The 27,164-nt window shown below is 30.9% G+C and overlaps 2 protein-coding genes across 4 annotated transcripts in view; one reads left to right on the plus strand and one right to left on the minus strand.

Annotated features, from left to right (window-relative positions):
• The window catches only part of LOC106460092 (dyslexia-associated protein KIAA0319-like protein), an 84,234-nt gene extending 66,092 nt beyond the window's left edge, over positions 1-18,142 (plus strand). The window contains exons 18-20 of the mRNA XM_022386709.1: positions 2,597-2,687; positions 11,185-11,279; positions 15,258-18,142. Of these exons, the coding sequence (XP_022242417.1) occupies positions 2,597-2,687; positions 11,185-11,279; positions 15,258-15,397 (326 nt within the window). The 3' untranslated portion in view covers positions 15,398-18,142. The remainder of the gene's footprint in view (positions 1-2,596; positions 2,688-11,184; positions 11,280-15,257) is intronic.
• A 2,472-nt stretch (positions 18,143-20,614) lies between these two features.
• LOC106460091 (probable E3 ubiquitin-protein ligase RNF217) overlaps positions 20,615-27,164 on the minus strand; it is a 38,552-nt gene continuing 32,002 nt past the window's right edge. For 2 of the 3 annotated variants that reach the window (XM_022386710.1, XM_022386711.1), the window contains exons 5-6: positions 25,642-25,869; positions 20,615-25,492 (exon numbers count right to left, since the gene is read on the minus strand). In XM_022386710.1, the coding sequence (XP_022242418.1) occupies positions 25,658-25,869 (212 nt within the window). In that variant the 3' untranslated portion in view covers positions 20,615-25,492; positions 25,642-25,657. The remainder of the gene's footprint in view (positions 25,493-25,641; positions 25,870-27,164) is intronic. The other variant, XR_002610679.1, reaches the window with a different exon arrangement.

Raw genomic sequence — 27,164 nt, forward strand, 5'->3', positions numbered from 1 at the left:
TAAATGTTTTATTATACTGAAGTTTTGTTAGGCTAAACTGAAAAGTTTATAATTTTTACATTTTGTTACTGTTTGGAGCACTGAATCTGATCAACATAAACCAAGCATTTGTCATAGATGGAAAACTAAATGCAGAATTAAGAGATCCGAGCTCTGATTTATTCACTTCAGAATTTTCTACCTTATAAAATAGGCCACTGAAGTTTTCAACAAATCAGAAACTCAAGTTATGCATAATAACATGGAAGAAACTAAAATTTTAACTTCCTACCCTCTTGATCTTTCAAGATATCAATAAATCTGTCAAACCCACCACAGAAGTCTCCCCCCTCCCCTCTGACTTCCAAGATTGTTTGCTAATGAACTTCACATGGCTAATGGACATGTTTTAGCCAATAGAAAGAGCAGATTTTCCAACATATATAAATCCTTCTTAATTTCAAAAACCTTCAATTTCCATTTTTCTGTGTTAAACTTAGGTAAACATATAATGATAACAAAATTTTGACGTGCACTTGGACCTGGTTGTATGAATAATTAATACTAAGAATTCTGTAATGAACAAATTAATGGATCCACAAGCAATTTGGTGCATAAACAGTTTGGAAAACATCGTAAAGCCAGTGGCCCCATTTGGTCTTTAAGTAATTCTAAGGCTGTGTTAGAAATGAAAGAAGTTAAAACTTGACCCATTGGGATTTGAATTCATCACTCTGCTTATCAGGCATATACTTTAGTTGACAATTCTACTCTGCCTTAAAAGCTGCAAGTCTCAATTTTCATTTCATCATATTCTGAAAACAAAATATAGCAGACTTTACTTGGCATGTTAAGATCAGAATCCTTACCACAATATTTCAATACAAAGTGTGAAATTAAATAATTAAATTATAGAAATGTAAAGAGTGGGTACATTTTCCTGTGATGTAAGAAATTTATATGGAGAAGTAAAAATTGAAATCAGGCAGAATTTGATTGGCATAACTAAAACATTCTTTGAAATGACCTCTACAAACTAATGAAATGGAAACATGGCAGCTTTAAGTCAGTAACCTTTTCAAAGAATGTCAAAAGATTTGTAAAGCAAGATTTTTCCTTATTGAAACCATGTTGACTATCCAATAAAATTTTAAATTTTGTCAAATGACTTTGCAAATTATCTTTTAACAGGCTTTCCAAAACGTTTCTCACAACTGACGTAAGACTTATGGGTCTATAATTACTGAGACAATTTTTATCACCTCCCTTGAAAAGAGGAGTTACATTAGCTAACTTCCAATCCACTATTCAAGGACTGAAAAAAAAAAATAATAAGTGGCTCACACATCCAATCTTTAACCTCCTTCAAAACCCTTGGGGAAATATTATCTGGCCCAGGAGCCTTATTGTTTTTTAAACTTCTGAGTTTTTCTTAACCAGCTCATAATTAATTGTTTTCATCTATCAACTGTTCAAAATGTGGAATACTGCTTAAATCTTCATTAGTAAAAAACCGAAGAAAAAGCAAAATTTAATAACCCAGCCATCTCATAATCATCAGATACGAGCCTTCCTTCATCATCCCTCGAGGATCCTACCCCCATCCTAACATTTTGTTTACCCTTAATGTATTTAAAGAAATCCTTACTGTTAATTTTTACATTTTCAGCCAACCTTTTCTCATACAACCTTTTTGATATCCTAATTTCCTGTTTCACCAACTTTCTTGATCTTCTAAATCTTCTGTCATACCAGTCACATATATTTGTCACATATAACTGAATAATGTATTTAGACAAAAGAAATTGTGTGAATTTTGTATTGTTTAATTACATTAATATTTCTTATAATGCCTTTATGTATTTCTTTTATTACCAAGTACAGAAACCAATACTGTGTAATAATGTTTTGTTTTTTTTCCTCATAATCGAGCTATTTATTTAAAAGCAAGACTTTTTCGTAGTAAAATTAACTTCTTGTTTTTTCTCTTCAAATTATCTTAATTGTATTATAGCCAGTAGATACTTGTAACTATACTCTGGTTACTATTGATTTTAGTTGATCATAATCAGTTGAAACCAATGGTATTAACAAAACTACTACAAACTATATTGTCCTCTTGTCAATGATAAATTCTCAAACTTATAATGCTATAATCTGGGGTTCAGTTCCTTGCATTGAACATGGTGCATAAAGTCCAATATGTAGCTTTGGGCTAAAAACAAAACAAACTGTAAAATGGTATGAAAAGCTACAAGCTTGATAATAGATTTATATTAATCTTGTGGAATAAAATTATTGATATTTAATATTTTCAGAATAGTTTAAAACTTTACATAAGAATAGTATTTTGTGACATTTTAATGGTGACTAGATTTACAAAACAACCTGATTTATTTACATTATATTCGGATAGTTTATCAGAACTGACTAATTTAAATTTTATATATATATATATATATAGAAATAAATTTGATCTTTATAATACAGTGTATAATTATTTTTATAACAAGCAACCCATATTTATTTTATCTTATTTCTCAAACATAATTATTTATGCAGTATCTAAAGAACATGAACATGTTTGTTTTAGTAACATTTCAGTATTTTATTTCAGATTGGAGTGTCCTATATGTTGTAATCATTTCTTTTTGTGGAGTAACTGCAGTTGCTGGGTTTATCTGGGGAATTTCTTGTCTTTGTAGAAAGTAAGTTAACTTACCAAAGTGCTCTTCTTTTGGACTTTGATTATTTGATAACACTTCATTTATTCATGATTACTAGTAACTTATATAGAATATATGTATATTTTATATAAAATTTCATGATTGTTGTACATTGTCATTTCATATACAAGTTGAGATTATTTCTGTTCTAACAATTTTGTGTTGAATATTTGTACTTATCAATTGAACATATTGTATTGTTTAAATTTAATTATAACCTTGTCTGATTGTTTTAGATTACTGGTAATGTGTCCAATATTGCTGTGGATAGTTGCTTATCTTTTTTTTTGCATATTATTTTTTAGCGTACTTAGTGACACAGAAATTATTACAAAGTCTTAATACACAGGGTGGTACAGATGGGTATTCACAATTTATGGTAGTAATACAAAGATGAGTCTAAGTCTTACAGCTCTGGTCCTTCTGACATGCTTTCCAGTATCCATAAAAGTAGCATGTAGGGATTCAACTCATGCCTGCAAATTGTATAACATGGATTCTCATTTGTACTTGCATCTTACGAAGAAATTAGCATGCAGGTTGGACAATATCTTACTGGTATCTAGTTTGTACAAAGGTAGTATTTCCTCACAGTCTAGTGGTGGCAACATGTTAACCTAACATTTTGTAGAGTTTGTCACAGGTTGGTCAATATCTTACTGGTATCTAGTTTGTACAAAGGTAGTATTTCCTCACAGTCTAGTGGTGGCAACGTGTTAACCTAACATTTTGTAGAGGTTGGTCAATATCTTACTGGTATCTAGTTTGTACAAAGGTAGTATTTCCTGACAGTCTCGTGGTGGCAACGTGTTAACCTAACATTTTGTAGAGTTTGTCGCAGGTTGGACAAAATCTTACTGGTATCTAGTTTGTACAAAGGTAGTATTTCCTCACAGTCTAGTGGTGGCAGCATATTAACCTAACATTTTGTAGAGTTTGCTTGAGAATTACCTTAATTGTCTTGGCTCTAAACATATTACTGTTGCTGTAACCACTATAAATCCCTTAGAAGTAATTTTGCTTCATGCTTTATACCAGTTTTTGAATGTTGTATCACCATGAGAACAAAAGTGAAACATCTGAACTTTGTGGCAGTCACTTAAGGATAAGCATTAGAGGTCTAGTACATATCACTACTGTTAGGGTAAAAATAATCAATGCTGTATTTTGAATATTTTTCCAATAGCTAATATATGGCAGTAAAGTACTTCAGACATTTTTTAGTTCAACTATTAACCCCCTATTGGAAACAACATGTAAAATTTATAAAATAAGAAGGTGGCACGAGAGGACAGTGGTATTAGCTTTGGGCATACTTTTCAACTGATTTCTGTAAACATTAATGGGTCTTGACGTATTTTTTGTGGAATGTTTAACACCAGGTTACGCTCTTTTTTTTTTTAACCAAAAGTATTTTATCATTTGATCCATATATGTCAGTAAACAAAACAAAAGAAGTGTCAAATAAAACTTTTAGAACCGCAACTGGCCCTGTGACAAATTTCATGAAGTATGTTCGGAAAATACAAAGTTATGTTACCTTACACAAGAAAATATTTACAATGAATCTGAAAATGTGAAGAACATTAGATAGGAATAATCATTTTGAAGCATATTGATAAACATGTTATTTGTTTCAAAAAAGGAATATTTAAATGTATAAATCCACGACCTTCCATGAGTATTGTAGTGTAAAAATCAACTAAAATAAGTTGTACTTTATTCCATGCAATTTCATAAATTAAAGTTGTAACAAAACTAAAGATTGTAACAGGAGCCAATAATATGTATGACAAACCTGCTTCAAATATTTATTTAGATACCAGGATATGCAGTTGTGAGTACACAAGCCACGAACTTGAGGAAGTTTGCATAAAGAATTCACTCAGAGACTGAAGCAACAGAAAGAACACATGCTTATTTACCATAACATGTATATATATATATATATATATACATGTATATAAATCACTTAATTAATATATTGTATAATTCTCCAATAATTTCTCTAGGATACACATCGATAGCAATAGGCAAAGTATCAATTAACTCTATTTTATTCAGTTCTAATGACATATTAGAATTTATGCTCTTAGATCATATGGATATGGCAATATTACTTGCACAGAGGTTGAGTAGGAATTATTCTTTATTGCTGATAGCATGTATATTCTGGAACTTTCTCACTTCTCTCTTGAACTCTACTTCATAAGATGATCTCTTTTTCATTTCTCTTCCTCAGTCTTTATAGTTTTCAGACAGGATGTTGGTATTGTTCCAAACAGAACCAAAACCATAACTGTAGCACATGATTCTAGCTTTGGCTTAATTGTTTTATACATGGCCCTTAAAACTCTAAATTTGTTGATTCTTAGAATTTTGCACATCATTTTTAGTGGAGCAACTGTATTTTTTGGACATGCCTAGCTCCCACCTCACTTGACCTCAGACCTGCATATGTTTTTCTAGCATAAGCATCCAGCTTCTAGAGTTTCAATTTCCTTTGAAGTTTCCATTGTTTTCTTCATTTCTGAACTCCTTCCCGGACATGTTATATTTCGTTTACTTCCTGGCAATTGTGTCTTGAACTTAATAAACATCCTGTCAACTTGTTGATTTACTAGCCTCTGATTTGTAGTGATAAAAGAACCATGTGTTTACTTTCTAATGTTTCAGTCTTTAATCTCACTTTTAATCAAACGTGTTATTGTTACCACTGAAGTTTTTTGTTTCATTATTTGTTCAACTAATGCACAATAAATTTTCATATTATATCCAATCTAATATATTAATTACTAGTCAGTTTCATAAGAAAATGATAAATATAAACTGAAAACATTCAGTATGTAAGTGATTGTCTCAATACTCTGTTTACTTTAACAGCAGTATATCAAAAATACAAATGATATATCACATGCTTTTACAGTACGAGTTTCACATGTTTAACTAAAATTAGGGACTGCTGGGGTAGATACTTCTCATGTAGTTTTACACAAAATCTGACATTGGGAAAAAAAAGAGGCTTTGTTTTTTACTGATGTAGCAATAATTTATCTACAACTAGGCTTACAATGCTAAAAATCTGTTTGCAGCACCTATGGTGGACAGAACAAAGATAGCCCACTGTGTAGCTCTATGCTTAACAACAAACAAAACAAAATTAGTTATCTACAAATATTGTTGAATGAGCATCTTAATGCAAAGATCGGTTTAATTTTTATGCATTCAGGTATTTTTATGCATTATTACGTGGATTTATAATAATTGTTTTATATCAAAAATAGTCATTCAAAAACTTCAATATTAACAATAATAAATTATTGCCCAAATCATCATTTCTTAATGAGGTGTACTTCTGAAATGGATGTATATTTTGGTCTGTTTTCTTTAACAGTAGTAATATGTGTCTGGTTTTATGTAAATGTATTTGTTTCATCCATTATGATTCATAAATATCTGTTTTATTCTTAATGTTCCTCTTTTTTTATGACATCCAGTATATGAAAAGGGTTATCTTATAGACATTCTTGTTTCTACTCCTAAATCAACTATTTCATAAAATAAACTTCAAACTTACAAAAAATACCTTCCCAAAATTTGGCATCTCCCTTAATAGTTTCAACATTCACCTTTAGCGGTTACAAACAACAAAGTCACAAAAATTTCTTTGTAGTAAGCATATCCTGAACTTGATAGTAACAGTTATGTTTTTTATACAGTTCTAATTGACCATTTATTATTGAACAACAAATCCTTTTGTCTTTTTAGAACAGCGTATGGAGGTGTCATAAGTTTGGGATTTTTAATTTAAAATTTATCATTTTGAAGAAGTCCATCTGGTGTAGCCTCAAGAAATCCATGCTCATTATCAACATATAGACCTCAACATTGAGCACAAACTTTTGCGTGTCATTCAAGGTTTTCATATGCTAGTTCATACTCAATAACCAGTGAAGTCACATTTACCAAATACAGAGGATTCTTCACATTTATTTTAACAGGAAATTACAGGCTCTCAGTCTACATATAGAACATACTCAGTAGCCAGTGAAGTCACATTTACCAAATACAGAGGATTCTTCACATTTATTTTAACAGGAAATTACAGGCTCTCAGTCTACATATAGAACATACTCAATAGCCAGTGAAGTCACATTTACCAAATACAGAGGATTCTTCACATTTATTTTAACAGGAAATTTACAGGCTCTCAGTCTACATATAGAACACATACATAAGATCAATCTGTTTCGTCTTTCCTCATATCAGTTATTGTTTGCTATTTAGTCACAATTGTTTATCTCTATATTCTGTTGAAACTTTCAATTCATGCAGTTTTTTTACCTTATGTCATTTCTTCTGGCTCTTTTGCATCATTATTGTAATTTAGTTCATATCTTTTTTTCTTTAGTTTGAATATATTTTGGCTTCTTTCCATCTTTTTACTGTGTCATATTCCAAGAGTTTGTTTCTACAATTTACTGATTTTGCCATCATTTTTTGTATGTACTTCTTTAATACAGATGTAGGGCTTCTAAAGTTATTAACTTTACCAAGCAAACTATGCCATTTTGGTTAAAGCTGATAGGTGAGTCCAGCTCCATAACATCTGTTTCCTTATGAACTTCTTGATTCAAAGAACCATTTACCTCCAACAAACTAAATACATGTAGATTTTAGCTATGTTAATCATCTCTCCTGACTTTTGGACAACACGAAAAACTACATTCACTATTTTAGACAGAATTACACAAGGGTTGTTTTTTGGTGGCTCCTTTTTTTGCAGTACCATTATTTACATTAATTGTGTCTCCCAAAAACATAGTGAAGCTGTTCTTCAGATGTTTTTGCAACTCTCGGCAAGATGGTTGCATCTCCAATAAAATGAAAGTAACAAACACTGTGCATCTCATCACTTCTTCAAAAACCTTCCATGAGAGTCAATGTAGTTTGTTAAGTATACTGCAAAATCTGGATTCATAATATTAATTATTCATCGTGTTTGCCCAAGTAGTGTCACTTTGATAAATGAAAAGCAAGAAGGTATTTTTAGTTCTTTCATGCAAAAGAACATATACTATTTCCATACATCTAACAAACAATCTGTCTTCCCAAAATGTAATTGAAGCAGCTGTATGTGGTTTTCTAAATGTCAGTTATAAACATGTACAGACAAAAGAAGATTTGTATGTCATGGAGATACTATCTCTGACCTCCAAGACATTCACAAAGAACGAGACAACCATTGAATGAAATTGGAACAAAACTCTCTATGAAAATATAATACAAGTAGGCAAGATGATTCACTTCAGTTTCTGTAACATATGTATTTTTTATATTAATATTTAAAACATAAATGCAGCAGGACTTGTTTCTGACACCGCTGAGAGTTAGATAAGCTACTTCAAAAAGTGTTTCTTCTCTAAATGATATTGCTTTGTTAACAGGTAACCATATAGTTGCTATCAGCCACTTCTACAATCAAATTTTACTTATTGTTACAGAAAATTCTCATAAAACACTTGTGTAGCAAATGACCATTAGGGTTTACTTCTGTTACATATTATTTGGTGGAAGAAGAATCACAAACCATGTCCAATACCATTAAAAGAAAACCTCTAGAGTACTAAAAACTCAGACATCTAAGCAATAGAATTGTTAGTCAACTGAACGAATATGATATTTGAATGGTATAGTAATTATGGAACATATATTTTGCTTCACATAAACATTAGTAAATTAATTATATCCATCTTGTTCTTCTAGGAATTCTTATAATACACACGCATTAAAGACAAACACCAGTATTCCCTTGTAAAGTCTCTTAACTGGAAGAAAGTTATATAACAACGGTAAATCACATGACCAAAAGATTTGGAAGGGAAGAAACACCATTAGTGTGTGAATGTATTTTCTAGAAGTTATTTTTCAAAACATGAAAAAAGTATCTCAATTTGACGCTTCTGCCACACTGCATAGCATTTCCATGGGAAAGATTTCTAATAGTAATTAACTAAAACCATGTGATATATTCAGGTGAAATGAATTAATTTTAAATCTTTACTTGATAATTCTGCCAAATAGAAGGTTTGTTTAAGATATGAAATCACAGAGTAATACTATACCAAATCAAATAAAGAGACTGGACAAAATGAACAATGTTTATTAAAACACTTCAGATAAAACAGTATGACCTGGATTAATGACTCGGTTGAACTGTTGGATACAAGGCTTTATACCCTTACCTTATCTAGGCTTAACTTGGTTTGCATGTCTTACTCTGCCTCACACTCATTGATTGAGGTTTGAAGGGACTTTGTATTAAAGTGGCACTAACATGCGACAAATAATTCTCAGAAAACATTCATGAGAAATTAACCTCTAAGTATTATCTGAACAATTACTAAAGAACATTACTAACATATTCCTAATAAAATTGCATTAAGCAATATTATTCAGGGGTTGTAACAGGATACAGGTAACTTACAGAATAACAAGGAACAAAGGTAATTTAAAACAAGATCAGCTTAATGATTTTCTTGATCACGTGCTGTGTGAAACCTGCACATATTCAGAACAAGAAATAAAGTTAGAATAAATATTATACCAGTATGAGAAGATGAAAACCCATGGTATATTCCTACAACACAACCATATAAATTCATAAAACTTTACAGGGACAAAAAAAGGTGCATATTAGCCCATCAAGGAAGTCCCTTCCAGTTCCCAATCAAAACTACCCTCTATCTTCTACTTTTTACATTTCAAGTGTTTCAGTATTTAGTGCTATCTTTTTTAGCAAGATCACAATTACTAATTAAAATGTTTTTAGTTTTTCCAACTTAAAAAAATAGATCTCAGCATAAAGGATTAAAACATACTAATACTTTATAGGAAACAAAATTACAATAATTAACTTGGATAATTTTTTATATATATTTTTTTCTGATATTTTTAATTAGTAATTTAAAAGTACCCTGGAGTCAGTTAAAAAATATGTAGTTCATATAAGGTATGCAAAGTAAGTTCTTGAAAAAGAAATAGTTCAATTCTTTGTTATGATTTATTTTTAATAGGGTATAACTTCATTGGGTTTGAATGTTTTTTATTACAAAAATGGTTATCGCACATTAATCATTTTACATTACTTTCTACAAATAACCTTGCCCATTTACTAATTTGATAACTAGAGCCTCTAACAATATTTAAAAAAAATTAAATTTAAAAATGTGATGTGGGAGTGCTGTATCACTTAACCATGTTTTATCCAATATGATAAACATACCCCACCTATCACCTGCCAGATATCACTCATAAAGCTTTTCAACAGTAGGTTACCATAAAGCATGAATAACCTACTGTACTCTTTTATCATAGGTCAATGGTATTTTTTTAAACAAAATTGTTTAGATTTTTGTTAAAATTTATATTTTGTTGTGAAAATTATGAGTTCTTTTTCCTCCTATTAGGCTTAAAACCAGTCAGTTGTATCACCCCATAAAACTTTGCCACACACTCCTATCCAGATATGATTCTTGTTCCTCTGTTTCCAACTGCTTGTTCAGTATGGGTTCACTCCATATATTAAGGCTCTGCTTGAGTTTCTAGAGCAAGTGTTAAATCTCCCCAGTGGCTTGCTAGGCCTATCCTGTGTTTTTAGGACTGCTAACTAGTATTATCCCTGTGTCTATAGCTCCCATATGGTTATTGGTTTGCTATCACTAGACCCAAGCAGACAAATGTAGTTTTTTTTTTTCTTAATTTCTTGTAAATTGTTTATAAATTTTAAATATTGAAAATATTTAGTTTATTGTCTTAGTTTGTTGTGAGTTATTGTAATTTTTTAATGTATTTTATATAACTGTCATATCTTCTCACATTGTTTAGCCACATTTCACTCATTGAATTGTAAATACATGCAACTAGTAAACTCTCTTGGATCAATGTGAATTATTGTAAGTGACTGGCATTTTTAACACATTAAATTATTAATAAAGTTTCCAACTGCCTATGTTAAACATGGCGTAGTGGTTAGCTGCTTGACTGTGGATCCGAGATTCATGTTTTGTTACCATCAAACCAAAAATTGTGCTCTACGCTCTGAAGGCATAGGTTTGTTATAAGAGTGACTGTCAAATCCAACCATTTAGTCTGACATAAGTAGCCCAATATTTGATGATGGGTGGTGCTTTCCTCTAGTCTATCACTTTAAATTTAAGGATAGCTAAGGCAGATAACTCTCATGTAGCTTTGTGTGAAATAAAAAAAAAAAAGAACAATCCCAAATTTCTAATACTTCCTTAGATCTTATAGATTAATGTAAACACTTTCTACTTTATGGTTGATTACTGACAGTACGTTTTATAAGGTTGTTAGTCTTTTGCTAACATTTTATTATCTAGAATTTTAATATATTACAACTTATATTATAAAAAAACTAGTTGAAGTGCTATATTAAAAAATTAATGGATTATCTTAGAACAAGATGTCGGAAACACAAGAAACGCCATCGATATGCCCTTCTTGAAGATTTCAGTGATAAAGAGAGGAATGGAATACCTTTAATGGCTAGAGGTAAGGAAATAGTTTTTAATGTTGAATAAGATTTCTTTATTTGTTTACTGCCTTTATTAAAGTCACTACAATATCCTTCTTGTATTCTAATTATAGTCAACTCTATTATTCAGGGTAATGAAAGGAAGAGGATGAAAAAATAATTGAAAAGCACGCATAATCTGTAAATCTCTATATTTGGGACATCTTTATTGTAAAACAAGTTAAAGTTACATAGCATTTTAATGCTGCAGTAATCACTACTTAATAAAATAGACTGTACTCTTTTTTTGTGATCAAACCCGCAACACAAAATAATAGGGAGATTACTGTACCTCAACCTTTTTTTTTTAGTATAGTCATGTCATAATTCATCCCTTGTTATATTCACAAAACCTGTGGTCTACTGTGTAGTCACTGCAAACTCAGTGCCTTATCATACATTAACTTATTGGTTGTTTTATAGTACCCACATGCTTCTGGCTACATTGCATTCAGAACAAGTTTTTGAAGTATCATACATGTATATAGTTAATATATAATTGTGGTAATTCAAGGTTACATCTGCACACAGTTATATGGTCTTTGCAACAATAATAGATAGATTTATGGAATTAATGTGCAGTGACTTGTGACAGGTGGCCAGAATTAAAGTAAGATAAAAACGCTATTTTCTGGGATGGATAGATAGAAAAATATGTGAAATAAACATCAGAAAAGAAAATAACAAGTTGAGAAGAAAAGGGTTTAATTTAGATTTGAGCTCATACAGTTGGAATTAGAAATGGCACAAAGATAAGACTTCTATTACATATCTTCACCCCTTTATTATCTAAACTTAATTTTCTCTAAAAGTACCAAAACGAGGCACATTCTTTCTGTAACTGGCCAATCAGAAATATGGCACTGAAATTTGAAAATATCTTCTCATTGTGATAGCTACAAGGTATTCCCCAACCAGAAGATCAAGAAGGACACAATGCAACTATCCCACAACATAGAAAATAAATTTCCTTGATCAGTTTAGCTAAAAAAATAATACCTCAAGTTGCAATTTTACACACTATCTTAACAAGCTTTAGTATCTTCCAAAATTGGAACATAGAAGAATTTAACTTATCTTGTAGATATGAAAGATATACTATAGGAAAGTGAGATGTTACATACTTTTTACAATACTATGCTCACTGGAAATGTTTGATTGTAGTATAGTCACTCCAAACCACTTGTTGTATGAGTAAAGTTGCAACATACTACTTGTATTACAGTAGTGCAAACCATTGTAGTCATTTAAACAACTTGTTTTTTGTCTGTGTTACTGTATTATACAGTGCAAAATTTTTATGGTCATTACACACCTCTTCCTGTTAAATCAGATATTGAAACTTCCTGCAATTCCACTACTAAAACCTTACTATATTATAATCACTATAAACTTCTCCCTGTTGTCATTTGCAGTCCTTCAGTAATCGAAGATGATGTAGAGAAGGGGAGAAGAAACCATCAATGCTTGGATTGTTGAGTGTGCTTCTAGTGCTTGTGTGATCAGAGCCCAAAATTGCTGGCACATTTCTTTTCACAAATGTTGCATTGAACTGTGCGAGGAACTATAAGCAAGGCTTGTCTCCAAGTGCAACAATCCTGTGAGACCTTCACCAGTTGAATCACTGAGCAAAGTATCGTAGTGTTCTTTCCATCTCTGCAACATATCAACCTTGTTGGTAAACAGTTAGGAACCATCAAGACTCTTGAGCAGAACAGTTGCTCCATGCTTTGGTCCATCTACCACCTTCAAACTGTTAAAAAACCTTTTGTATCATGTTTGTCAGCTAAGGACTTTATCTCCTCTGCCTTTTGTAGCCACCATTAATCTTGAAGTTTGTACAGATGTTTCCGGAGGTTTGCTTGTTGAGTGTCCTTGCCATAAAGCTTGTCTATTTGTCTTTTCTCAGTTAACAATTCTTGGATGTTATCATCATTTTTGTAAAACCAATCAGCATGTCCCTTATCGTGGAAGCCAATTTCTGTTGTGGCTGTGTCATATACAATGGTTTTGAAATGGTTCCATAGCATTGGGATCGATTGAGCTACTTGGGATTAATTTGTTTCAAACCTTAATAGATCTTTTTCTGTACCGAGCTAGATTTGGCAATAAACACATTTCTCAAACTCCCTAAAAATAGTATTACAGTTGGTGTCACTCATATTGACTCGATGGACTCTCCTCGACTATGTTCTAACATGAAGGCATGACCTTGTTGATGTCATGTCTACACAAGCCATGCATGGTGTGGACTGTGACACATGCCACACACTTATCCACATAATCTGTAAACTAAAGTTCACTCCCATTTGGTGCAAAAACAGCCAGTTGCCTCTTGGAAACTGAACATAGTGAAATTATGGGATCCTGCTTGCAGAGAGAAACTCGCATTCTAAGAAGTAATTTCCCATTTTAGTTTATCTTTCCTCTCCCGAAGTAGCCTAATTCGTGGTTCTAAGTTTGATTATCTGAATCAACATGAGCATTCAAGTTTCCAAGGACTAAAAGTTTGTCACTACCAGCAACCGAATCCAAGAGATTCCTTAAGACCAGATATAATCTTCTCTTGTGAAAGTTTTGTTTGTCATTGTTGGTGCATAGGCCAACATCATAGTGATGAAGTGGTTCTTGGACAGTGTGAGTCACAACTTCATCAGCCTTTCAGAGATACTATTCTGACATTCCAAGTTACAGGTTTGAGTTTCCTTTTCATATGCTTTACTTGACCACAAAATCGGAGGCTCACTGGGTGTGGTAGCCCAGCCAGGTTAGGTTGAGTGGACTATGTTTACTCCTCCTTTTATCAGGGCATCTCTTTCCAGGACAGTCAGAGCCATCTCATAATAGGGCTGCCATCCACGGCCATCAAACTTGAACCACCTATGTGCAGATGACCAAGTAATGACTACCATAGTTATTTTTGAGCTCTGCAACTGGCAGGAACAGTGCCATTAGCTATGTACAGCCATAACAAAAGTTGGGAATGAGGAGGAAGTCCTGCGAGGATGTGTGGCTGATGGGAGCATGCCTTCTCTGCTGTTTACTCAGTTAAACCAAGCTTCTACCAGACAAGGTAATCCACCATTCTTTTTTGTCATTGGTTTCACCATATCCCTGGTTTGGGGACTCCATGTGCTACCCCAAGGCTACGGAAAGGGGGAGGGGAGCCTCACAATCACTCCACAGGCTACTAGCAGTAGCTAGGTCCTGTGTCATACCCAAAATAAGCTTTACCCTGTATTACACTCATAATAAACATCTTTTTATATCATAACCTTTAGAAACCATCTCACTACATTATAACCACTATAAACATTAAAGGCATCTCACTGTATCAAAACTACTATAAGCTTCTTAATTTGTCATCATCATTACAAGTATATCATTGTGTTTTACATAGATATCTTACTGTATAATATCATAATTACTACAGTTATCTCCTTTTATTAAACTCACATGCATCATGGTGAATCATAATCATAACAGGTATCTGTTTTTATCAGTCACCGTTACAATGTCTGAATAATTAGTACAAATTTTGTACTTTATTATAGATACTAAAACAAAAGGGATCTGTCAATATTACCAAAACTTTCATGTATTTTATTTACTAGAAAATATTTCTGTCATACAGTCATTTACCCAAATACATGGCAGGTAAGCTATGGCATGTTGTGTGTTTAGAAACAAAATTATACATGTGGTAGATATGCTACATACTTTTTGCTGGCATTTGACTTGTAGGCTTAACTTATTATTTATTAAGGTATATTTTGTAGATTAGAGACTAGAAATTTACTTACTTGTATCTTTTCCATTTGGTTTTAGTTAGTATAATTTTAGTTGATTTGGATATAGTGTTGTATTAAGACAGGTATTTTTACTTATAATAGCAGATTACTGTATACTGGTATTTTATAGTATTTGTTATGTACAGTTCTTTCCATCTTCTCCAGGAAAGCCACAAAGCAGCAGTGTCATGGTATCGGAATCTGATTCTGACACACTCTTTGACTCCAGAACAAGGCTGAGGATGAAACAAAATGGGAAACCCCCCAATGGTGTCATCAAAAATGGAAGAAAAATCAAAACGTGACATATATCTTGATTCACTCAAGCTCACCTGAGACTTCCTGAACTTTTAAAATACGCAATCATAGAGACATAGCAACATTCTTTGTGTAGTTGGGGTTTATATTAGACAGTTTCTGCTACTGCTAGTATTAGATGCTAGACCTAATGAGTATGATTTTTATGTTGTTTGTAATACAACCTTTTTTTAATTGAACAATTTTTATTCTTTTTAAAGAGGTAATTATTGCTATTTTATCAAATTTATAAAATGAAATAATTTACAGTTTTCGTTTCTGAGTAAGTAGAACATGAGTGAAAACTACAAGAAGTTAGATTTCTGTTAAATCCCATAATGATTGTTGTGCCAATTAAGTAGTGAGAAAGACAGGAAAAAAAAAGATTTTACAACTGTGTTGATCGTTTTATTACAAGTTACTTATTTACTTTGTGAAAAATAATTCACTCGAGTTGGTTTATACTTTAAAGGCACTAAATGCTTCTAAAATTCAAAAACTTGCAATGCTTGAAAAAAATAGACATTTTGTATTGGTAGTTCATGAAAGAATAAGAAGCAGTACAAGTAAGCTTGAATAAACTAGTGCACCCACTACAGTGATATGTATGTGCATATATCAAAGTATTAAAACATATATAGGATATTATAACATATAACCACCAGTTTTCTTGTTATTTCTATAGCAAAATATGTGGGAAGTCCCAGATTATATACAATGTGGAATATAAGTGTAATTACTTCACTGAAGTTTGGCGTTGCTGTATATTAAAACCACCAATGTTTCAGATTTCACTCTAAAGAAACGAAATAAATTTGTCACAAAAAAGAAAAAAAAAACTTGTTCATTGCTTGCCCTACCAGCATTTGTTATTTCATGACACCAAACTTTAACATAAGTATAAATGTTAAATCATAATAAGTAAGGAAAAATTGCATTAAACTGCTGATGATATCCCAAAAATATAATAGATGTATTTTATATAGTGTTTCAGTTATAAATGCCTACAAATCATGTACAACTTTTTTTTTTTATAAGTAGTTTTGAATAGACTATTGGAGCACTGTAGTGTTTTATCCAATTTATAACTTAAAAGTTTATTATAACAGTTCACCAGTTTCTGCATTCAACACCATTTGTCCTGTAAGTGTTTGATATGGTTCAACCTTGTAGGTTTGTCACGTCAGCTTCTTGAATGTGCCTTTCTGATGTGAACAACATTTGCCTATAGTGTTGCATGGAATCGAATTCACTCTGGAAATGAGTTTGCCACAGTTTGGCTGTTCCCACTAAAAGAAACTGACAATTGCTAAAAGTACTTGTTGATTTTGTTATAATTAACACTGATGTTTTTACTGTTAGAACATTTTTGGTAATGCTTTCATTTTAAGTACATGTTTGAGAAAGAGTTGATGAGAATGATATTCTGCTACAAAATTTAAATCAGATTCACTGCAAGTTATCTCAGTTTATTTATTTTTGTTTCCCACAAGTATAATTCTGCTAGCTAATACCAATTAAGAACAAATGGTTTATTTTAAACTTTATTTTAACATAATTTATTTACTCTTTTTTTAAATATAATATTCTTATTTTGGTCCTCTTTCTGTCGTTTTTTTTATTTAATGTCCTCGGGAAACCAAGAAAATAAATACTTGAAAACTTATTTCAAAAATGTTTTAGATATTAAAGCAGTACATGTGCTTTAGATGTTAGGCTTTGAACAATATTTATTATTCAAATATACAACAACAGGAAATAATTATCAATTTATCAGAACCTTCCTGTATACTGGGTGTAACAAAAGTAGCTCCCATTGGGCATCTCGGAGTCCCAAATATTCCAAACAGTTTCTGTCACTACTAAACACCAGTGTGTATGGATGTCTCATGTTTTATTGCAGGCTGTACATTTTGGTAATTTTATGCTTAAAATAAACAGTGAACAAAATTTTTTGTATAGAGTGATATTTTTATTATACCCTATAGATTGCAAAAAATATGTCTTCATTTTTGTCTTGATCTTAATTTTGATGTAACAGAAGTATTATTTTTAACTTTATTTTGTAAGTATACTTTTCTTAAAACTATACCTAGCTTGAAAAAAAATTGTTTAAATAGTTATCTTTTTATTTCATTGTTTGTTACTTACTTCTTATGTATGTTTCTTTTTCAACCATAAAACAAATATCTTTAAAATTCTCTGTTGTTTTTTGTAGAGTGTATGAAATTGAAGTTATTTTAGTTGGATAACACAGCCACTGTTTTAATAAAAGTTTCTCTCATGATATGTTGTTAACTAAAATGTACAGAAATCACTCTGGAAGATGTGTTGAGCATTTACAACACTTCAGTTTACATTATCTCCATGTTTTTGATGTCCTCTTTACTAAATGTTTTTTTGGAGGTACATACTACTGTATGCCGATATTGGTGATGATTTAAAATGAAATAATATATATATAGCTTATCTGTCTTCTTTTGACTTTAACAATCTTTTTTAGCTACACAAGTGTAAAAATGTCTAGTCATTTCCACAGTTCATACTTGTCCTTAAAAATTTTAGTTCCTAAATGTTTATCCTATAAATTTGTTAGATGTTACACATTTTCCAGAAATCGTGTATAACCAGTGTTGTAGTCATGTTTGGTAGAGGCCTTCCACAATTATCTATATTTATCTAAGTATATCCCCCCCCCCCTCCCCATCAAGCCACCCAATTTCATTAATTTATAAGCTATTATTACAGATCTTCAAAATAATCAAAAAACACTTTCACATCAACTGTTTAAAAAAAAATAAAAAAAACATGACAATATTTTGAAATGCATACCTTATGTGCTTGACAGTTTCTTTTGCATTCATAATACTGTTATTTTACTTCAAGATCTTGTATGCACATGCGATTCTAAGTCATTACAGATACTTTTACTGTCTGCTTTTTTATATTTATTTGGAGAACCTTTTCCCATTGTATGTTTTCTAGCTTTAGTGTTACTAAATACAGAACTCTTCCACCCATGTGCATGGCATGATTCATGTATAATGAGCAGTTTGGGAAAGTAGTGGAACAGTGGTTCTTATCTTTAATAGTGTATAATGAATTATACCAATCAGATATTTGTTGTACAAAGGAAGTCTGTATTGGTGATTCTGTCAAGAACAGAACCAGATAACAAAAAAAACAATACTTTTCCCACTTGATCTATTTGGTGCACAGTTATTTATTCTACAAATATACTACCAACGCTGAATAATTCATATAGGTGTGGTAGCAAAGTCAGAGAATATTTGTGATTGCTCAGAAATTTTCAGTACTGACAAAATTATCTGCTCCCATCCATGCATGCACCAAAACATTACCACACTTTTTAAACAAAAATACTAAATTAAAAAATATATACACACACTTTACTTTAACAGCACCACCAGTAACTTAAATACCCATCAAGTTATTTGTAACTTCAAGATAGCACACATCTTTTGTAGTAACATACTTCAATAATAGCCACAGTCCAATGTGTTTAGTACAGGTTTATAATTTTGAAAACAGGTGTTTTAGATTATCTTGTCCTTTTCTTGGGTGAAAATTGACAATGTGCATGGCTTCTACCAATACAAGTTTTATAAATTGTATTTACTTAAAAATTCAGGCCCTGTATTTCCAGTATTAACTATAAAATAGTTTTCTTAAATGGTGATTTGATGTTATAACCGAAGAGTAGTTCTTTTGTATAAAGAATGAAACAAGTTCTTGCCAGTAGCTGATAACTTATGTAATCATTAAAGCACTGTTAGAAAAAGATACAGGTGAAACCCTAAGTTCAACTAAAGTCTCATTGCCCGACTGAATAAATAATATATATATATACGAATATCGGTATTGATGCAATTTTAAAGTTTGTTTGATCAAGTTTAAATGTACATATGCACTTTGTCAAATGTGGTTTTTCACTAAGTTATATTTTTGTAGCCAAACAAAATTATTCTATGAAAGTTTCACCTAGAAATACTTTAAATTATGGTGAAATTGCCAAGACTAGAAAAAACTAAACATTGCACATTTTGGAGAGGCTCATTTTTTTTGTGTGTGTTAACTGCTACTATCAAAATCCTTAAGTCATAATGATATTAAAGAGTTTGACTTCTAGACAAAAAGAGATCTGTAACATCAAAAATAAATTCTTTGGTATGTTAAAACCTGAACTAGTTTCATTTGTGGGATGACTACTTTGTTTTTATACATAATATACATAGAAATAATATAATGAACTGATTTCTTGTAGCACTAATAACTAAATCTGTTTTAAATGGCATTAAAACTATTACATTATTGATACTTCACATGTGAACCTCTGTGGGTGGATTTTTGGAAATCTCCAGTTACAAAAACCTTTGATTTTAGTTAATTTATTACGACTTGTGTTTTGATAATTTAAAGTCTATTTGTAGCTTTGTTGAACTAGAACATTAAAGCTTTATAGAAAAATGTTGTGTGTGTGTGTGTATAAATATATATATATATATATATATCACAAAGTTAAGAATGATTTAAGTTGTGTGCACAGGTTTATTGAACTACTCACACTTTACAAAAATACCTAACACCTTATATTAAGAAACAAAAACTGTACTGGTATATTTTGACTAGATCTTTTTTTCCCCCCCAATTCAGACTTTAAAACAAAATCTCAACAAAAAAACTTTTTTTTTCAAATTCAAATTAATAACAATGGAAACAGAGTTAAAATACATAATAGTACATGAAAATATGGTGCAATAAAGCAGTTTGTTAAGACAGAATGTAAGAAAACATTATTATTTTTAGGCACTGTCAAAGTTATTTTGTCTTCTTCATTGAAATGACTTTAAGATGGTTCTGTGTCGTAACATACAGACATGTAGATAGGAACATCAATATTAAAATTTGCATGAATTATTATATTGGTCAAATATAAAATTTACTAGTAAAACTTTAACAAGTCACTTGATTATTCTCTTCAGGACCCAAATACAAAATGAATTTGAATTTATCGAGTATTTTTTTTTAACAAGAAATGATGTAAGTAGTAACCAGTTCTGTTCTTTACTAAAAACCTGGCTGGTGTACCCAGATACTTAAATCACCTGATGTTAGAATACTTTTTCACAAGCTTGTCATGTCAACTCTGAAAATATTGTGCTATTACAGAACTGAGTACATAAGCTAAAATACTCTACATTTAGTATATTAATGTAGAAGAATACGAACAGTGGTATAAGTATGCCTTCACAGCTCCTGCAATTGCAGGAGGGGGGGAGCAAAAAGATGATCCAAAGGGCCTGACAAACTTAAGAATTGTCAACAAGGAGAAACATACAATTTCATTTGAACTAAAGAGCACCTGAACTATTCTGGCATAGTAAAAACATTTAGAGAAAGGACAGCAGACTGAGTCCATACACTGACTGTCTTGGTTAATGGTCCATACAGTCATGATGGAAATATAAGTATAGTTACACCATGTATACTACTACGTACTTCTCTTTCACCAATGCATGAACTAACTGGCCTGAAATCTGATACTTGTGTAATTCGAAAATTAACACTAGATGCAATTTTAAGTTTGGTTAAATCTTCAATTAAGTTAATGATATCAATAAGCCAGTAACTACAATTATAAGGAACTAAAAGTTGGGGAGCCCAACTTTTGTAGTTATGCCACTGGATAGGAAGACAATATAACATTGAATGACATACAATAATAAAGACTATGAATACCAGTTACTGAATTAAATCTCCAGAAACTATATATTACCCCACCCCTTCTAAACATTCTATTTAATTTACAATAGCCAGTGTCATCATAGATGAAGTATATTAAATTTTGTTCCTGCATCATCTTACTTCATAATTTATAAATTTTCTTAAACATGTAATTTTTAATTCTTTCCATGAAAAATTTAAAACATTAATGTAAAAATGTATCTTACAAGTCAATTTAAACACTTTGTTATACAGGCAAGAACCTAACCAACAAAAAATTAATAAAATATCAAGTAAATTTATATTAGAAATATAGTTATTAAAAATGTATAGTCTCAAAAGGCTTTTTATTCCAATATTAATCTGTTTAATATCTGCACCAAGAGATTAAAAAGTCTCAAAGAGAAACACTTCAAACTGTATTTAAATATTATCTTATTACTCAGCTTTCAACTTATGTTACCACTACATATCAGTGTGTATGTTACTTCATTCAGCTGACTAGAAACTCTTCATAAATTCAACCAAAACAAAATAAAAAATCTAGATTTTCCTAAGTCTAAAAATTCTACACCTAAGCATTGTTTATTATATAATAATCTTATGTGTAGGCTCAACAAAACTTAAAATCAGAGCAATTTGTTTTGTAATTTACACGTGTAAACTTTTTTTTTCTTTTTATATACTGCTGGCTCTATGAAGGCAATAATTTATCAAGGAAAACTAAAATTCTTCAACCGATTTTGCCATTATATTTACATTTATTTTTTCACAATGAAACTTGCTAAAGTTGTACCAGACTAGATACTATACAAAACATTAGCTTAGAGATAGAATAATTACAAATATAACACATGATAAAGGCTAAAGAAAAAGTCTACAATAATTCCTGTTTTGTGTGACATATTAAATGATAATCTCACAAACAATCAATACTCAAAGAAAAGTATGTTTTGTTACTGAAGTATGTACACAAGTATTCTCATCAAAAAGTGTACATTAAGAACATTTAAAACAGTAAAAGTATACTTTGGTAAGCTTTAGCCACTATTAAACATTTAAAGCAGTTAACTCACAAACCACATTTTTGAAAATGTAGGAAAATTCAATACAAAATACATAAATAGGTATGTTCATTTCATACTTGTAACTTATCTTTCAGACAATAATCATAACTCAATAATTCTTTATCTTTTTTACAGTATTTAAACATAGCAAGAATTCTCCTTTTTAAAGTCTGTAGTTTCTCATTTACTCATTTAACAATTCTACTTTTGTAACAAACTTAGTTCATAGTAATGCTTCAATTTCTATACAACAATTAACTTTCCACTATCTGACCTCCAATATAAACTTTATAATTTAACACCAACATTATAAACATTAGAAGGACCCGCAGTATACAAACTTTAAAGTCAGGTCACAAACTTTGAAGTCTGGTAAGACCAAAGGTAAGCAGATAATAAAGACAAGAATATAAATTTTCTTGAAAGTCTGACAAGATCTAAAGTATACAGATTTCAAAGCAAGAGATTATGAAATTTCTGTAAAGTCTACGATCCAAGATATACAAACTTTGAGATAAGATTATGAATGATTGTGCAATTCAAAGCGTACAAGTTCCACACCAAGATTATGGAGTTCCTGTGAATTATTGCACAACTCAAAGAACACAAACTTCAAGTCAAAATTATAGATTTCATGTAATAGTAAAATGACCAACAATGATTTAAAAATATAGAAAAACTTTAAATATTGACATACAACATCTTTTTTCTGTTTTCTTCAAGTATGATATACAACCAAGCATACAATATATATAAATTCAAAAGACAAAACAGTTTATAATATACATAAATGTATAGTATAAACTTTGTGGATAGAATCAAAAACTTTGAATGAGATCAAGAAGATATTTTAGTGGCTTTTGACAAAATCTTTCTTTACTTCAATACCTGTTGAACAAGTTTTACTTTAAGAACTAAGCTAGAACAAAACAGTTTCTAATGATATCGACCACTTAATCAACCTAACATAATACCGTGTTAACGACACTTATTTTACCTACAATGGTTAGTTCTATAAACAAAACAGTGGCCTAGCTATGGGATATTCCCTTCTACTTAATGACCTTTACATGTCGATTCTAGAAGAACACTATGAGAATAAATTCACACATACACTGACAATATTTTTAGTGTATGTGACATGGGAAAGACAATCTACTTAACATTATACAATTTTTAAACAACAGGACCCAAAAGTCATAATTTTCACTTATGAAATAGAATCTGACAGTTGTCTGTCCTTCTTAGATTTTAACATAAAGAAAAATAAAGTGAACATCAGTGTATACAAAAAGAAACATACCCCCCTTCACACAAGATCTAATTACCTCCTACTTTACCAATGTAAACCATGCTATACAGTTTTGTACCAACAAACTGTACTGAACTACTACAATATTGTAGTTCTATCTAGATGGTTTAACCTTAATTTCATAGATAGAGCTTTTACTAAACTTCAAAACCATAAAACTTTTTTATGCTAATTCCAGTTATTTCCTTATGAATAACAAAAAACAGAACTTTGTTTCATTTCCTTTTATGCCAGAAATTTTTACTGATTTTACCAGTAACTGAAATACTGTATTTAAGCCTTCACATAAGATAAGTACCTTATTACCTGACTTGAAACAAACTCTACCTAAGGGAGAAAAGCAACGTGTATACAGTGAATGTGGTAAGGATAAATATATCTGGTTCCTTGAAAATCAGACACACCAAGGACACACACACACACACACACACACACAGATATAAATTTGAGAAATCTCCCTTAATAAGTTATCAATTCCAATAAAATCATAACATACTTTGGGATAAAATTGTTCTCCTACACCAACCAAAAAATAAATTGTTTAGAAAGAATGGAAATTACTTAAGCAGGTGATTTTCCCTAAAGTATAACGATGACTCTAGTAGCATCAACAAAACTTGGCTGACTTTATATATTTAGCTTTCATTCCCATACTCGACCAGCCCTGAGCTTTACTTAAGTCATACACCTGTTGTAAATTTCACTGTTATGTGACAATACTCTTGCATATTATAAACTCTTGCATCTTTTTTCTTTATATATATATATATATATTAATTTTGTATATAAACTCTGTATGCATACCTGAAAAAGACAATCCAACATTCTGTTGAAACATACAGGATTTTCTCTACATAAAAAACTTCCTTACGTCTATAGATCACTCATTGTTGGTCAATTTACTCTTGTATTAGCATAATGTATGTCAATACACAAGGAATTCATGTACACGTAAATGACTGTACATTTCAAAATGTACAAACTTCCTGCCAAAATTATGGACTTCTTGTGAATGATTGTGCAACTCAAGATGTACAAGATTACAAACTTCCTGTGAAAGATTGTACAACTCAAAATGTACAAAATTCACACCAAGATTATGAATTTCCTGTGAATGCTTGTACAGAGCCAGGTGTACAGATTTCACACCAAGATTACAGACTTCCTATAAAAGACTACACATCTCAACATATTCAAACTTCTCACCAGGATTATGGGTTCCTGTAAATGATTGTACAACTCAACATATACAAACTTCACACCAAGATTACAGATTTCCTGTAAGTGATTGTACAATATAAACTTCAAGCCAAGATTATGAGCTTCCTGTGAATGACTGTACAACTCAAAGTGTACAAATCTCAAAGACAGGATAACAAATTTTTTATGAGCTGGTAGGATACAAAGTACACAGACTTTTCAAAGAGTCAGTTAACAGTACAACTCCATATTTCTTTTAAACAGAAGTCAATGGTAATACATTTACCAACCATAATGTATTTCTAAAACTTTACAAAAACATCAAGTTACAAATGAAAACAAGAAATAAAAAAGCCTCAACAATTACATACAGAATTTGATCTTCATCTGATACAGATAACTTAAATTAAAATATCTCCAATAAATGTTATCTCATCGCATTAGTGATACAAAATTCAGTAGCTGTAGCTCATCTTAAAAGTAAAGTTAGGTATCAGGTATACTGGATATTTAAGGAATATATATTAATAAACAACTGAACTTAACAGTATACATATATAGTTCACGACATCAGTATATTTCAATAAAAAAAGTGAACATGGATAGCTGGACTATGTTAACTGGATTAGGAACCAATACAGATGACTAAGAGAATTAATTCATCAAGTATCAAAACTTCCTCTTTAGCAAAGAAAACATGGTATCCTCACAGAACAGTTTCAAACTTGTCTTCATGTTAGGCTGATCAAGATGATCAAATGAAAATTCCTCACTTTCAGCTAATAAAAATGGAAAAGCTCTTTACTTGATAAGCCAAACAACAACCATAACTTTCAGTTATGATTTATGAAACTTTTTAAATCTTTGCATACAAAATAATTCATTCTAGATGAATGGTTTTTATACAATATAACAGCATGACCCTTACCTGATACATCTGACCATTATACACCATCTAGTTCCCATGCAATATGACCCTGGCCTACGGAGGACTGGTGCTGAGTACCTGTGATGGTCAGTCTTTTCTTAGCCTGGTAATGCTGATATAGTTTTACTCCACTGTAGAACGGAAGAGCAAACACACCTACACTTACCGCCATTGCACCTGCACATAGTGCAAAAGATCCTAAAACAGGAGCCACCATTAACTTTCCACCTATAGAGACAATTACAATTAAAAAAGATTTACTGGATGGAGGCACACAAAAAAAAGAAAAAAAAAAAGAGAAAAGAAATTGTATATTTATTATGATTTATTGCAGTGATAATTTGTTTCAAACAACACATATATATGTTTTATTTGCATTAACTGAAACTTAATTTAAATATTATCTATTATGTACAAGGCTGAAATTAAGACCACAGTGGACCCATTGACAACTTCAGTTCTGTGGATCCCTCTTTCTACAAAGGCCCTCATTTTTTTTTTGTATTGAAATTTTATTCATCAAAACAATTCTCTTTTGCAAAATATGATGCTTTTAAAATGTTAAAGTTCCTAATCTGAGAAACCTATTAAAAACAAAGAATATAACTGTTGTGGGCTCCTTGACACCTTGGGCTCATAGACAACTGCCTCTTGGTTAATTCATCCCTGATATTCTAACACCACTATCAAAATTATAGAAATGAAGACAAATTATCATCTATCAAAAAACTGATGTGACATTTTCTAGTAGTTATTTCCTTAAGGTATTTTCAATAAACATGTTTTTATTTTGAAGTTATCAACTTTTTTTTTTATTAAGCTATACTTTGATGTGCACGTAGAAATTGATACACCACATAACAGATTACAATAAAGATATAAAAGCTTATATTATGATATCACAGCCCATTAAGGAGGGCTTTTATGTGATAGAACATTATCTGCTTTCACCGATACTCGAACTATATAATAAAAAAAAATTTTGCCTGCTTTATACGTAGTTTTGTTTATAACGGCATTGAAAACATTACATTGTTCAGGATTGTGAATAGAAAGTGAGTCATTTACTTTGCAAATAACGTAAAAAAAAATGTTTAATTTCTGCTATTTTTAATGAAATTTTCCCTAGCAAGGCTGTTGTATTGATAGCTGCCAGAAGGAACTTCAGTGGCATCATAAGGTATATCTTTAGTTCCCTTTTATGTATTTTAAGTGATGAGAAGCTAAAAGTACACTAGATTTTTCAGATATAAAATATTAACTCATTAGAAAAAGGTTATTTAAGCAATATTTTCTTGCCACAGATAAAAATGAAAGATGTAACTGTCATTTTCTCACACACATAAGATATAAACTATGGTCATCATGCCACCAGCTGTTGTGAAATGGTGATGTACCATATAACACTAAAAAATATGGTTTCATAATGGTCATCATGCCACCAGCTGTTGTGAAATGGTGATGTACCATATAACACTAAATAAATATGGGTTCATAATTATACAACTTTCAACAGGCTATTG

This window comes from Limulus polyphemus, unplaced genomic scaffold (genome assembly GCF_000517525.1).
Source record: "Limulus polyphemus unplaced genomic scaffold, Limulus_polyphemus-2.1.2 Scaffold706, whole genome shotgun sequence".
In the NCBI taxonomy this organism is placed as follows: domain Eukaryota; kingdom Metazoa; phylum Arthropoda; class Merostomata; order Xiphosura; family Limulidae; genus Limulus; species Limulus polyphemus.